Below are 15,817 nucleotides of genomic sequence, written 5' to 3' on the forward strand. Positions count from 1 at the left end.
GGGGGGGGTGGCGCTCCTCCTTAAATCTGCCACTGCGCACGATGAGCGAACGGGAAAATAGTCAAGAAGAACGTTTCAGGGACTGTATGTTACCATGTTTAAAGCATGAAACTTTTGCTAGAAAAAAAGCTTGTCCTCTGTGAACATTTGCCTCACAACTAGGTCATTCACTCCATCTATTGTCGGCAATCCAGCCCGTGGCATCTTCTGCCTGTCGCCATTAGTCTCCTAAACTGGAGTCGCCTGGGATGATCAGTCATAACGATTGATTGTTTTAATTTCTTCCCGAATTTATCATGCTGCAATCTGTTGCTCCAATTTTGTTCCTACAGCTAGGCAACACATACAGGACGCTGGAAGCCCCGGGAAATAAACGCATCGAACAAAATTTAAATTTATTGCTATTTGATTTTTTTTTTTCATCCACGTTATCTGCTGTGACGAGTTGTGAAATGTATCAACCTCAACAAAACATGATGAGAGAAGCATTATTATACATTGTCTGTTTATTTTTACTGGTTTTTATTGGCATCGAGGGGAAATCTGTAACAATCAAGCACGCCTCCATAGAGGGTGTGCTGTCTGAGAAAGGCTCCCCAAATGAACTTGTAAAAGATTCTCTGGATCAGCTCTATAAAGAAATTATGCTGCGGTTTGAGATAGAAAAAAAGTTAAAGACTCTTACGGAACGAGTCTCCGATTTGGAAGGCGCAAGCAAAACAGAAAGTAAGTCACATAAAATGTACCATATTTAGTCCCCCTTCATCATAATTATCCGCAATTGTATTTCTTTTCAACTTTTCTACCTTGTATCCCCAAATGAATTTTAAAAACATTTTATTCAACTCTTCCAGGCAATGCTGAAAATAAGTGTATAAGCTTTGGGAGTGCTAAAGTTTTGATAATTGTGATTTTACCTATTGGAGTTAAATCCCGTTTAGTCCACAAACCTAGCAATTTTTTAATGGCATTGATTTTAGATTGATAATTACATAAAGTCATGTCTTCCAGATTTTTTGTAAATACTATTCCGAGGAGCTTAAAATTACTATTTCCCCATTTCATTTTCAGATCATTACACAAAGTTTCCGTCGAACCTGATTTGCTCCCCAACCAAATATAGCTTGTGATTTTGAAATATTTAAACGTAGCCCAGAAATCATTCTAAACATATTAACAACTCTCATAGATGTTCAGTGCCATATAACGTTAATAAAGAGTCGTCCGCATACTGGCCTAATTTGTTTTCTTTTCCAGCCACAGTTACACCCTTAATATTTCGATTTTCTTGAAGTGCTTTTGCCAACAATTCTACTGTAATAATAAATATATATGGTGTCAATGGATCTCCTTGTCTACAGCCTCGTTCAAGACTGAAGAATGGAAACCATTGTTAATTATACAACTGGTACTAGATGTGTATAGAGTAAGAAACCATTTTACAATAGATTCCCCAAAATTGAAGGACCTGAGTGCCTTTACAATAAAATCCCATTCCAATGAATCAAATGCTTTTTCAAAATCTAATAATAATAACAATCCTGGCTAATTTTGGTTTTTTAGATAGTCAATCAAATCATACAAAAAACGAGTGTTTTCACCAATAAACCGTCCCTTTATAAAACCCTTCTGAGAGTCACTTATGATACTTTTTAGTACTTTCTTTAAACGGTTTGCTATGGCACTAGAACCAATTTTGTAATCAACATTTAATAATGATATTGGTCGCCACTTTTTTTATATAGCGTCTATCTTTTTCTTCTTTGGGAATGCAAGTTATTACACCTTGGGATTGAAATTAAAAGACAAATTGTTGATTTTAAAAACAATCCAAAGTACATCATGGATTGTTGAGTCCAAATCAGTGTATTGTACAGAAAATGAACTCTAGTTTTTATGTTAAATTTTTATATTAAGTTTTGAAGGAAAAGGAGTTCATAGCACCACAACTCAAAAGAGAGAAGTGTGAAACTTATATCAGTGAAACTATTTCAGAAAAATGTTGGGAATTTCATTATATGAATGCATCATTATTCACAAAAGAAACAAAATTAATTTATCTTCAATACCGTATTCTTATGTGTTATATTGCTACAAACTCTTTCCGTCGCAAACTTAAACTTCTAGATAATGACTTGTGTTCATTTTGCAAAAGTGAAAGAGAAACAGTCACTCATATTTTTATGACTGTGTGTATGTATCTGCCTTCTGGAGAGATTTTGTGAAATGGTACAATGCATTTGTAAAAGGTTATAAAATCACAAAAAGAAGTGTGTTACTTGGCAATATTAATGGAAGTTGTTTGGAAAATTTTCTTCTTTTGTTCGCACAAAAAGCACATTTATTACTTCAGATCACAGGGCTCAAAACCCAAATTGTCAGATGCAATTGATTTGTTTAAATACTATAGAAATTTAGAAAAATATTGTCAAAATATATTTCATACCAAATCCAAAACGCTTGGTACATGGCCATTGTATGATAATATAATGGACAAGTAGTTTGTTGAAAATCATAAAACATTTATATGAAAAATAAAATAATTGCCTTTATTTTTAAATGTGTATATATGTATGTTTATGTATGTATATATATTTATGTGTGTGTATGTATATATTATACATGTATATATCATGAACATTGTATACAATTCACTGTTATTATTGATACAGAAGGTGCACAGAGTAATTGCAAGTGTGAATGAGCAAGTGTAGATTACAGTTTGAATGTTTGTATGTATAAATGTGTTGAAAATACAAATATAAAACATTTTTTTTAAAAAGTAGATAGGTAGGTAGAGAGGTATGTAGGTAAGTAATTCCCTGCCCCGATAAACTAAAATTTATTTCATATAATACAGATGTAGTTTGCATAGGAGGGGATGGAAGCGGGGGTGTCCCTCTACAGCAAGACTTCAAGAGGGTGTTATGGCTCTAGAGTGAGTCTTCCCCCTGGGGGTAAGGTTTATTCTACAGCAAATCTGCTGGGGGGGGGGGGGGGGGGGGCTCACTCTAGAGCGAGATTACCGGGGAGAAGGCTCACTCTAGAGCTGCTCCCCCCTTAAATCAGCTACTGGTTACACACCTATTGTCTGTCTTCACTAAGATCTCTATAACATCTAGTAGTTGTATCCAGTTACACACCTATTGTTTGTCTTCATTAGGATCTCTATAACATCTAGTAGTTCTATCTATGCTATATAGTTACACATCTATTGCTTGTCTTCACTACGAACTCTATAACATCTAGTAGTTGTATCTATTTACACACCTATTGTTTGTCTTCATTAAGATCTCTATAACATCTAGTAGTTGTACTTATAGCTATATAGCTACACACCTATTGTTTGTCTTCACTAGAATCTCTATAACATCTAGTAGTTGTATCCAGTTACACACCTATTGTTTGTGTTCACTAGGATCTCTATAACATCTAGTAGTTGTACTTATAACTATATATTTACACACCTAGTGTTTGTCTTCACTAGGATCTCTACAACATCTAGTAGTTGTATCTATACTAGATAGCTACACACCTATTGTTTGTGTTCACTAGGATCTCTACAACATCTAGTAGTTGTATCTATACTATATAGCTACACACCTATTGTTTGTCTTCACTAGGATCTCTATAACATCTAGTAGTTGTATCTATTTACACACCTATTGTTTGTCTTCACTAGGATCTTTATAACATCTAGTAGTTGTATCTATACTATATAGCTACACACCTATTGTTTGTGTTCACTAGGATCTCTACAACATCTAGTAGTTGTATATATACTATATAGCTACACACCTATTGTTTGTCTTCACTAGGATCTCTACAACATCTAGTAGTTGTATCTATACTATATAGCTACACACCTATTGTTTGTCTTCACTAGGATCTCTACAACATCTAGTGGACGCATTTACTGTGTGTATCGGGATATAGGGCTCACGGCGGGTGTGACCCGTGGACAGGGGATACTTACTCCTCCTAGGCACCTGATCCCACCTCTGGTGTGTCCAGGGGTCCGTGTTTGCTGCACTATGTATTTTGTATTGCTTATGGGGGTTGTGGGATTGGTTACTGTTCGTTGTCGTCACCTTTCATCTACAAGATTACAGACCCAATAGCTTTGTCTAGGGGCAGATCTTGTGTACAGACCCAATAGTTTTATCTAAGAGCGGATCTTGTAAAGGATACGGTGTAACTTTTGTGGATGAATGTACCAACAGGCGCTTGCTTAATATTTGACATGGTAAGTTTTCATAAAAATATTAAGCAAGGACTTATTGGTGCCATCCTTTTCCCCGGCTTTGTCACTTTGCAACACACACTCCCTTTCAAATTCTTTTATATTATTCTGGCTGCTACCTTAAGAAATGATTTCATGAGTCTACCCAATGAATAAAACGTAACACCCTCAACCACCCATCCCCCCCAAATACCAATATTGTTAAAGATGAAATAATTTTTTGAACATTTTCCCCCAAATATAGCCATTTTAAATCGAAAGTGCCTTTAATCGAACTAGATATGTTTAAGCTACATGTAACTGAGTTTGAATTTAGTTCTACACCTGGTACAATATACATTTATGTATTATATAAAATTTTAAAGCAAACGAGTTCGGTGTGGAAAAAAGGTTTGCCTCATTTGGGATGATTGTATGTGAAAGTCCGCACAGTTACCGATACCCTTCGGATTAATGTTGAAACTGAAGAGATACTCATACAGAGCGAAAGAAAGATTGAAACAGTCAATGTAAATTAGGTTGAAGGTTATAAAACATAGTAAGAGGAATCGACATATTTATGTCATAATATGTGAAATAGCTAAAATGCTAACACAGAATTTATTCTTGAATGGAATTAAAGGTCATCTCATTGATAATCTAAATGTTAAGATATGTAAGTATTTAGATTAGACATGAACTGCTGCTAGAAGTCCTCTCTATTTAGGATTGGAGTGCTGTGGTCACTAAGTCTCTGTTAGTTAAAAAATAATAAATCAAACACATGATGTTTAACTTGTTGACTTAATAAGATCATGAATTATTGTTGTTTTTTACATACTGCACTCCCTGTACAAACACATACACGGTATTATGTGTAAATACATGTACATGTACGTTCATGACGTTTTGCCACGGGGGGGGGGGGGGGGGGCGGTATATGTATACCACATGTTATTTTCATTCTTTACCCAAAGGTGTCACTGCTCGCTAACACCTCTCAATGCCGATATTTCAAAATTCTTGTAAAACGCTTTTTAAATTCTTATAGAAACGTTTAACTTAATTCGCTTCATTAATCAATTTATGATGCAAAATTTTAAGATAAATTTGTTTTATAGCTTGTAAACAATTCCCAAATTGTTGATTGTAATCAAAATGAATTATTTCCCCCGAATTGTTTGGCGTTGTCTTTCTAATTCTTAAATTCCGTCTTCCGTATCGTTTTCCGTTCCGCGTTTTAGCAACACCCTGTCCTTATACACACGTATCATAGAGATGACCCTTCCCTCCATTTTCTTGAATAGATTAAAGATTTTCTGCACACACAGTCTTCCTTTCAATAGACATCGAGTGCGGGCTTCAACAAACAAAATATTTCCACCACATATTTATCTTTCAAGTACAGTGAAGTCAGAGAAAAAGATCATTTGTCCAGAAGTAGCATTTTGCAATTTTAACAGAAAAAATTCATTAAGTGCAGATTTTAACAAACAAAATATGTCGACTTCAGAATTATCTTTGAAATACAGTTAGGTCAAAGAAAGAAATCTGTTTGTCCATAAGTAGTTTTAAAAGAAAAAAATGTTTGCATGGAATATTTGAATAAAAGTGTTAAACAGCTAATTAAAGCCTCGCCGATTCAACAGGTACTTAGAAAATATATAATTGGGGCTTAATTAAAGAAAGACATACACCATCAGATCGCACTGAGTGTGACCTTACTGGCTATCGTATATCTAAAGATCTAAACCCAGAGAAATCTATCTACAGAGAGAAATCTATATATACATACAGATAAATCTATCTACAGAGAAAATCTATATACAGAGAGAAATCTATACCCAGAAAAATCTTTCTACAGAAAGAAATCTATACCAAGAGAAATCTAAATACATACAGAGAAATCTATATACAGAGAATATATATATACAGAGAGAAATTTATATACAGAGAAATCTATCTACAGAGAGATCTATCTACAGAGAAATCTATCTACAGAGAGAAATCTATACCCAGAGAAATCTATATACATACCGAGAAATCTATATACAGAGAAAATCTATATACAGAGAAAATCTATACTCAGAAAACATCGATGTACAAAGAAAATCTATATACAGAGAAAATCTATATACAGAGAAAATCTATACACAGAGAGAATTCTATATAAATAGAAAAATCTATACCCAGAGAAATCTAAATACCTAGAGAGAAATCTATATACAGAGAAAATATATTTACAGAGACAAGTCTATACCCAGAGAAATCTAAATACATACAGAGAAATCTATATACAGAGAGAAATTTATATACAGAGAAATATATTTTCAGAGAGAAATCTATACCCAGAGAAATCTATATACATACCGAGAAATCTATATACAGAAAAACTCTATATACAGAGAAAATATGTACCTAGAAAAAATCCATATACAAAGAAAATATATATACAGACAAAATCTATATACAAAGAAAATCTATATACAGAGAGAAAATCTATAAACAGAGAAAATCTATACTCAGAAAACATCGATATACAAAGAAAATCTATATACAGAGAAAATCTATATACAGACTAAATCTATATACAGAGAAAATTTATGTACATACAGAGAAATCTATCTACAAAGAGAAATCTATACCCAGAGAAATCTATATACATACCGAGATATCTATATACAGAAAAAATCAATATACAGAGAAAATCTATACCTAGAAAAAATCTATATACAAAGAAAATATATATACAGAGAAATCTATATACAAAGAAAATCTATATAAAGAGAGAAATTTATATACAGACAAAATTTATATACAGAGAAAATCTATATACAGAGTAAATCTATATTATAGGATTAAACATTTTTTTTTGAAGAATTTATCGATGTGTAAACTCTGGACATTTTACTCACAAACTGAATAAAAGTGCGAAGCACTTTTATGTTAAGTTTGTGAGTAAAATGTCCAGAGTTTACACATCGATAAATTCTTCAAAAAGAATGTTTGATTCTTATAATTCCAATTCGTTCCCTGCATCATCAACTTCAATAATTTGAATACTTTCCCCGCACTATGTTGTATGTATACATAGCGTTTTTGGATTTATTGATGTGTAAATTCTCGTTTAGATTTATCTTTGTCGAATCAAAACAATTGTAATAAATAACATTGGAATTATACAGAGATAAATCTATACTCAGAGACAAATCTATACCCAGAGAAAAATATTAAAGAATTTACAGCGCATTACTATATATAAATATATATATATATATATATATATATATATATATATATATATATATATATATATACATGTTTATACACCAATTCTACCATCAAAATCAGCCAAAAGCCACCGAAATGGAACTTCCAGGTTTTTCCCCCATACTTATCTTCACAAGTAAACTCACATATTTTAACGGATTTATACCCAGAGGAATCTATATACATACCGAGAAATCTCGGAAACAGACAACCATCAGTAGCTTCTTTGTAACCCCTGTCACCCATGTAAATCTAAATCACTAGGAATGTTGATAGTAAGGCCATGTCACCCATGCTAATATAAATCACTAGGAATGTTGATAGTAATGACATGTCACCCATGTAAATCTAAATCACTAGGAATGTTGATAGCAATGACATGTCACCCATGCTAATATAAATCACTAGGAATGTTGATAGTAATGACATGTCACCCATGCTAATATAAATCACTAGGAATGTTGATAGTAATGACATGTCACCCATGTTAATCTAAATCACTAGGAATGTTGATAGTAAGGACATGTCACCCATGTTAATCTAAATCACTAGGAACGTTGATAGTAAGGACATGTCACCGATGTTAATCTAAATAACTAGGAATGTTGATAGTAATGACATATACTACATATGTTAATCTAAATCACTAGGAATGTTGATAGTAATGCCATGGATTACATATGTAAATCTAAATCGCTAGGAATGTTGATAGTAATGACATGTCAGCCATGTTAATCTAAATCACTAGGAACGTTGATAGTAATGACATGTCACCCATGCTAATCTAAATCACTAGGAATGTTGATAGTAATGACATGTCACCCATGTTAATCTGAATCACTAGGAATGTTGATAGTAATGACATATATTACATATGTTAATCTAAATCACTAGGAATGTTGATAGCAATGACATATATTACATCTGTAACTCTAAATCACTAGGAGTATTGATAGTAATGACATATCAGCCATGTTAATCTAAATCACTAGGAGTATTGATAGTAATGACATGCCAGCCATGTTAATCTAAATCACTAGGAATGTTGATAGTAAGGACATGTCACCGATGTTAATCTAAATAACTAGGAATGTTGATAGTAATGACATATACTACATATGTTAATCTAAATCACTAGGAATGTTGATAGTAATGACATGGATTACATATGTAAATCTAAATCACTAGGAATGTTGATAGTATTGACATGGCACCCATGTTAATCTAAATCACTAGGAATGTTGATAGTAAGGACATGTCACCCATGTTAATCTAAATCACTAGGAATGTTGATAGTAAGGACATGTCACCCATGTTAATCTAAATCACTAGGAATGTTAATAGTAATGACAAATATTACATATGTTAATCTAAATCACTAGGAATGTTGATAGCAATGACATGGCACCCATTTTAATCTAAATCATTAGGAATGTTGATAGCAATGACATATATTACATATGTAAATCTAAATCACTAGGAGTATTGATAGTAATGACATGCCAGCCATGTTAATCTAAATCACTACGAATGTTGATAGTAAGGACATGTCACCCATGTTAATCTAAATCACTAGGAATGTTGATAGTATTGACATATACTACATATGTTAATCTAAATCACTAGGAATGTTTATAGTAATGACCTGTCACCCATGCTAATCTAAATCACTAGGAATGTTGATAGAATGACATATATTACATATGTTAATCTAAATCACTAGGAATGTTGATAGTAATGACATGGATTACATATGTTAACTTTAATCACTAGGAATGTTGATAGTAATGACACACACGTAGATTATATGTGTTAAGCTAAATCATTAGGAATCATAAACATGTCCCATGTATATAATACAAGCTGTTAAGTCATGTTTTTAAGTTTTATGGAGAATTTTTTATTTTCTTTTAAAATCCTTCTGCATAACATCTATTGCAACTTAACAAAAGCATACATAGTGCTTATATTTATACAGACGTTTATTGATAATACAGAGATTATAATTACAATTTCAGACAAAGCAAGGAATGGATTTTATGCCTATATTTCACACGATCTGAATAATCCTGGTGGCGGCGTCACCATTGTATACGACGAGGTGAAGACAAACTTTAAGGACGGCTCATACAACAAACATACGGGCATTTTCACCGTTCCAATAGCTGGTTTGTATTCCTTCACCTGGGTGACGCGGGTAGAATGCAATGAAGCATACACATGTGAACTACTGGTCAACAAAAAGGTCGTGGGCAGCACGTTCGCGTACTGTGGTTGGAACACCGTGACGGGGAACGCTCTTGTTAGGGTGGACGCAGGCGACAGTGTTTTTGTGCGCACCCTTTCGGGGAAAGGAAAGATCAGAAGCAACCAACAGGGGAGGTCATCCTTTTCGGGACTGTTGTTGGAATAAAGACGTATCGTATGATATCCGACCCAGAGCTCCGTGATTGCCTCTCTCTTTTGATTTTGTATTCTTTGTGGGGTTTGTGAGATTCATCCCTGTTCGTTATCGTCACTGTTTATCCTAAATCGTAACAAGGTTTTTATTTTTGATATGACAAATGTTGTGTTTAAAGCGAACGTAGTTATCTATAAGTTGTCATGGTTATTGCAGTAATTAATAAACTTAATCTCGGCTTACGTAAATGTAGCATGACATGAAAACTACAAGTGTCCCATCACCTGCGTCGAATTAGAAATGAGGTAAGGTATTTATTGTATGAGGAATGGAGATTTAACAAATTTGAATGATTGAAATAAAAACAATGTTTAATATTAAATAATGATGAAAGTGAAGTAGATCAAATTTCCATCCCTGGTTGGTTGGTTGTATATTGTTTAACGTCCCTCTCGAGAATCTTTCACTAATATGGAGACGTCACCATTGCAAGTTAAGGGCTACAAAATTTAGGCCTATGGTCGGCGCTTACGGTCGCTGAGCAGGGAGGATCTTTATCGTGCCACACCTGCTTTGACACCGGCTCTCGGTTTTTGCGGCCTCGTCCGACGGACCGCCCCATTTAGTCACCACTTATGAAAAGTTTTAAATAATTTAATGAGACATGTTCTTCCTATAAACATCATTGTAAAATTATGGATGTAGTGAATCAAGCAGTAATCAAGAGTTTGTAAATTCCTATTGTGTATTATTTCTGTTAAATAAACTCCTCAAAATCATACCATGATTACGAAAGTCCCGCCATCCATTTCCTAGATATGGTGGATTTTGATGAAAGTTCTAAATCTGGACTATTGCACAGTTTCTCTTTTATCCCATATGTTGTCAATATCAATATACATGTACATACTGATAGATCGTCATTTCAAGATGGTGATTTATGATACAAATCGTGGACACTAATTCAAATGTTGTAAATTCATTATTTGGTTGATATGTTGTTGTTTTGTTGTTGTTTTCAAGCAGAACGCCGGCTCTTATAAACGTCTATATTAAGTTACCCAAAATTCTGTTTGAAAACTTATTGTATTGGTAAATAGTTATCTGGATGTTTTAATTTCAATTTTCTTTAACATTTTATGGCCCGACTTTGGAGATTCATTGATTAAAATTTTCGTGTTGTGACCAGAAGTTCGCAGGCTCAGTTCGCAATCCTACCTTGGATAATTGCGTCTAAAAACGAAAAAACAGGTAGAGTCTGCTCCCTCAAAGTGAGAAGTACGAGATTTCAATGCGAGGTCCCTTTTCGCGGCTTAAAATCGGAAGTCCCGTGTGGAGGCTTGAAAAGCTAGGCCCCTTGTCCCAGCATAAAATGGAGTTCCTATGTCGCGGCTTGAAAATCCGGATTCCATGCCGCGGCTTCAGAATTGAGGTTCCGTACCCTGATAAATATATTTAAGGGACTTAGAAATCGACTTGGTGCCTGTATATGGAGGTGTAGACAGCTGCCATCCTTTTTTGTTTTATTATACTCGAAATTTGAAATAACTCCACTTTTCATTATAAAAACCTTGCCATGCCGATCTCAATATGAAATTCGTTACACACTTTTTACATATGTATTTCTCTATTCATTTTTTTTGTTTTGAAATATCACACCAAGTTATTGTTTTCTTTATCAAAACCATTGCTCTCATTTATACAGTGAACCCTGTCTGATGCTGTACATCGGGAAACAAATTTTGTGTCGGGATAGACAGGTGGCCGGATTTCACGGATTAAAATCATCAACAACAAAATTTGCAATACGGGACTTTCGAGATACGGATCCACTCGACTTTTATCGCGCCTTAAACGTCATTTGTAGGGCATGTCACTTCCGGATTACAATAACAACTAGGTAAACCAACGTGGAATTCTTCAATTGCTATCAAATTCCTGCATTTAAATGCTATCTTTGAAAGAAAGGAATTACTACAACCATTTTATAGGAAAATGCATTTGATTAAAATATGCGAGTTGGCGAGGGAAATAAATCTAGGGAATATCTTGAGGATATCTGTAAAACCTCACGCGTTGCATCCAATGATACGCGTCTAAATGCACCTTTTTCCCTCCATCTAATTTACACCCAGGTACTAGGCACCAATAGTGACTCGTATCATCATAGTGGGACTGCGCTTGGCTGTCTACGGAGCGTGCGATAGCTAAACATCATTTGTATCGATGTCAACTTTTCCCTGCAATTGGTTATTATCACGTGACCGTGGTGTGTAAATGTCAAATATAATCGGTCGTTCCGGCACATCCCAAAAGTTCCGTATTGCATCGTGATATACGATCGAATTTCATAGTGAAAAAAAAAATGGCCCTATTTCTTCATTTGTATTATGACGGCAAATGAACGACCGTGACGTCACATCTCTCGTCTTGCCCTGGCTATGATCGATATTACGTTTCGTTAGAAATGAAATATACAGCACTCGTGATGTTCGTGATAGCCCCTGTGCTTAGATGTTTTCTCCGTCCGCCCATTACATTGTGACGTCAAATGTTTTGACTGTAACAGATGAACATCACGACTGCTGTAAATATCATTTATTGCAACTTAATGTTACCCGCTCTTATACTCATTTCTGATCACAGGGGCAAAACCCGTTTTGGACCCGAACTCTGTGAAACCATCAATATAGAAAGTGGTCTAACTCTGACCCAGATAAAAAATAAACCCATTCGCATTAAATGCCTAAACCATCAGAAACTAGGTGCGGTATGCGTAATTTACCGGTCTCCCTGCATATATTAATGTTTTAACTACTTACATGCCAAATTTCAAGCCACAGCTAAGTTCTTAAAATAACAGAGATATTTGAAGCGAGTGGGTAGTTTTTTTCTGGGTCAGAGTTAGATCCCTTTCTATATTCATGATATTACAGAGTTCGGGCCCAAAACGGGCTTAGCCCCTAAGTTTCCGATCAATAAGGCAAGCTGCAGTGTGTAGAGAATGACAAGACTAGGGTTATATTGAGACCATCCACATAAGTTCTTAATCTGGGGTCAACGAGACGAGATGTTGCGAGATCAAAATGGACAGTGGTTTAGATTACGGGAGTTTATTGGATGTAATATGTGTATATGTGTACATGTTTCTCAGCAATAACATTTAAACTGTGGATGAGTAAGACTTTTAGGAAAATGAAGAAAACAACCACACAGTTCATATCGTCATTGTGAGAAACCTTCCGAGAAAGACAAAACAACCATACGGTCAGTTCATATCGTCAGGGGCAGAAACCTTCCGAGAAAGACAAAACAATCACACAGTTCATATCGACAGAGTCAGAAACCTTCCGAGAAAGACAAAATAATCACACAGTTCATATCGACAGAGTCAGAAACCTTCCGAGAAAGACAAAAAGAACCATACGGTCAGTTCATATCGTCAGGGGCAGAAACCTTCCGAGAAAGACAAAACAAGAGATAATGTTCTCTGAAAGCATCTCGAGGAACAAGGCTTTCAAACTATTAAAAAAGATACGCTAGAAAAGTCGTTATCTTTCTGAAGAAATATATTATATCATTGAAATTTTAGCCATTAAAAGCTTCATGTTAAAAAATTATGTCAATACATTCTGATCTTCGTCTTCACGATCTGTTATTTCTTCATTTCCAAATGATATGTGCCCTGTTGACGTTTGCGTGGACTTCTCGTTTAAGGTGGCTCACTTCACCCAGAAATAATTTCTCAAATCACGACGAATCGATTTACTTATAAAATATATGATGATATACAATAGGTATATTTGCCAAAAGGGCAAAAAATATACATATTTGGATAAAAACATGATTTTCAAAACAATCATTTCAACATATATGAACAAAAGACTTTAGGGGATTTGAACTCGATATCTTCGGTTCACCAGCCCAATTCTTTTTTCTTTTTTTTCTTCTTCTTTTTTTTTTTTTTTTTTATATCTTTTATTGATCAACATACAATTTACACCACAATAGTCATCACAATGAATATCACAGTTTCAGATCAGGTTTAGCATTTTACAATAAAATCATGTTAAAGGATCAACAGTAATATCCCATCTGTTTCTTTCAATAGCGGATTGTTCCTCAAAAACTTTTTTAAAAAACATCTTTCTGTTGTTTTTCTCAATACAAAAATAATGATAATTGTAATAAATATAATGTCTAAGCAAATATTTGCAAAAACTTGTCAAATGTATTCTTTTGTTAGTTTGCAACAATAGTTGTCTCCTTCTGTAAATTGTGAATCTACATAATGACAGAAAAAAATTAACAAAAAATGTGTTAACATTTTTCATAACATTTGGAAAAGCAGTCATAAATATTTCATCAAAATCTAAAATATTGTATACACTATTTTCACAATCTTTCAACAATGTTTCCAAATGATATATAATAAAATTTCTTTTGAAACCAGCCCAATTCTTTAACCACTGAGCTACGATGATAGACAAACTGGCCGATCGATACAAATAATTTCACAAAACATTTAAATCGCCATCTTGTGACATAGTGTCATAAAGAGTATAGGCTTTAGTGTAGTGAGCTACCTTAAATGAAGTTTAATATGACGCATGAGCAGTCAAGTTTACTAACAACATGTCGGTGAATTAAGGTAACAATAAAATTATAGAGAACGGTACACTTACATTAAATAAGATGCGTGGTGGGCGACTTTTCCTGTTTTGGCCAAAAAAAAAAAATATTTTAAGATTTACAAATTACATAATTGATTTGATAAATGTAAAATCGACGTCTGTATAAGTAGTTTCAGTTCTAGATTTTAGATATTAAACGAGTAACAGATAAAATATTAGTCCTGGGTTTAAATGCATACTGTTAAATCTAATTTATGATCTCATCTGGGTTCTAATATTGAAATATACCTTTCCCAGTGACAGTTAGAAAGTTTCATATCTAGATAGTTTAGAAGTAGGTGCTATGTTCGGTTTAATTACCGAAAGGGATACACTTTTACTAGCGTTCGCGTGACACAGGGTCATTTTTACATTCACATCTATTCGAAAGCTCGATTTTTAAATAACTACTTTCAAATTGTTTTCTGTAATTTTCTGTCTCTTGGGCAGATTGACAAAGCTTGGTTTTATGATTTTAGACTTATTAACGTACACTAAGTCTTCTAACAGTGGGGTAGCTCATTCATTCATTCATTTTATTCACTCAAAGCACAATGGAAATGGTACATGAGGTACAATACAGAAATTTCATGTATCAATACAAGTAACGTCAGAGGAATGTATATAGGTATGCAAATAAGCAAAGTGAAATATATATACATAGATATGTACAAAAATTTAAGTTAAGTGTTCGGAGAACAGACTAATTCGTATATCTTTAAAAAAAAAAAAAAAAAAAACATGCACAGGTTTTTAAGGTTTTTAACATTATTCATTGACATGATTTCATAAAATTCATTACATTTGGTCTCGTACAATATTTTCTGTGTAGGTATTATTTTCTTTTACTGGATAAAGCACCGCATTCTAATACAAAATGATATTCATCTACAATTTTTGTTCCATTACATAAAACACAATCTTTCGTTATATGGTATACTAAACCGTCGGCCAGCCCCAAGTGTGAATGTCGTTATATCGCGGTGTACATCACCCGAGGAGTGACGAGAAATGCTTACACACCTGTTGCATTAATGAGAACTATCTTTGTGTTCCAATGACAAATTTATGGGGAATAATAAGTATTTACATCATGGTAAACTGAAACTCTTCCGAAAAACTTTTTTTCAGAACCCATCGCCTAAAGGTTAAAACAGAATTTTTTGCTTTTGCCATATAAATCATGTCTGCTAATCAATATAGACTAACAATACAATTTCAAATTTAAGTGGCGTTTTCAATTTTAATTAC

General features: G+C 33.9%; 1 protein-coding gene across 1 annotated transcript; it reads left to right on the forward strand.

Moving 5' to 3' along the window:
• The first annotated feature begins 429 nt into the window (after window positions 1-429).
• Window positions 430-10,887, forward strand: LOC125657175 (uncharacterized). The gene is made up of 2 exons (XM_048887830.2): window positions 430-726; window positions 9,511-10,887. Exons 1-2 carry the CDS (start codon window positions 453-455, stop codon window positions 9,903-9,905), a joined length of 669 nt encoding a protein of 222 aa, XP_048743787.2. The 5' UTR covers window positions 430-452; the 3' UTR covers window positions 9,906-10,887.
• Window positions 10,888-15,817: the final 4,930 nt, after the last annotated feature.

Source organism: Ostrea edulis, chromosome 7 (genome assembly GCF_947568905.1).
Source record: "Ostrea edulis chromosome 7, xbOstEdul1.1, whole genome shotgun sequence".
Taxonomy (NCBI): Eukaryota; Metazoa; Mollusca; class Bivalvia; order Ostreida; family Ostreidae; genus Ostrea; species Ostrea edulis.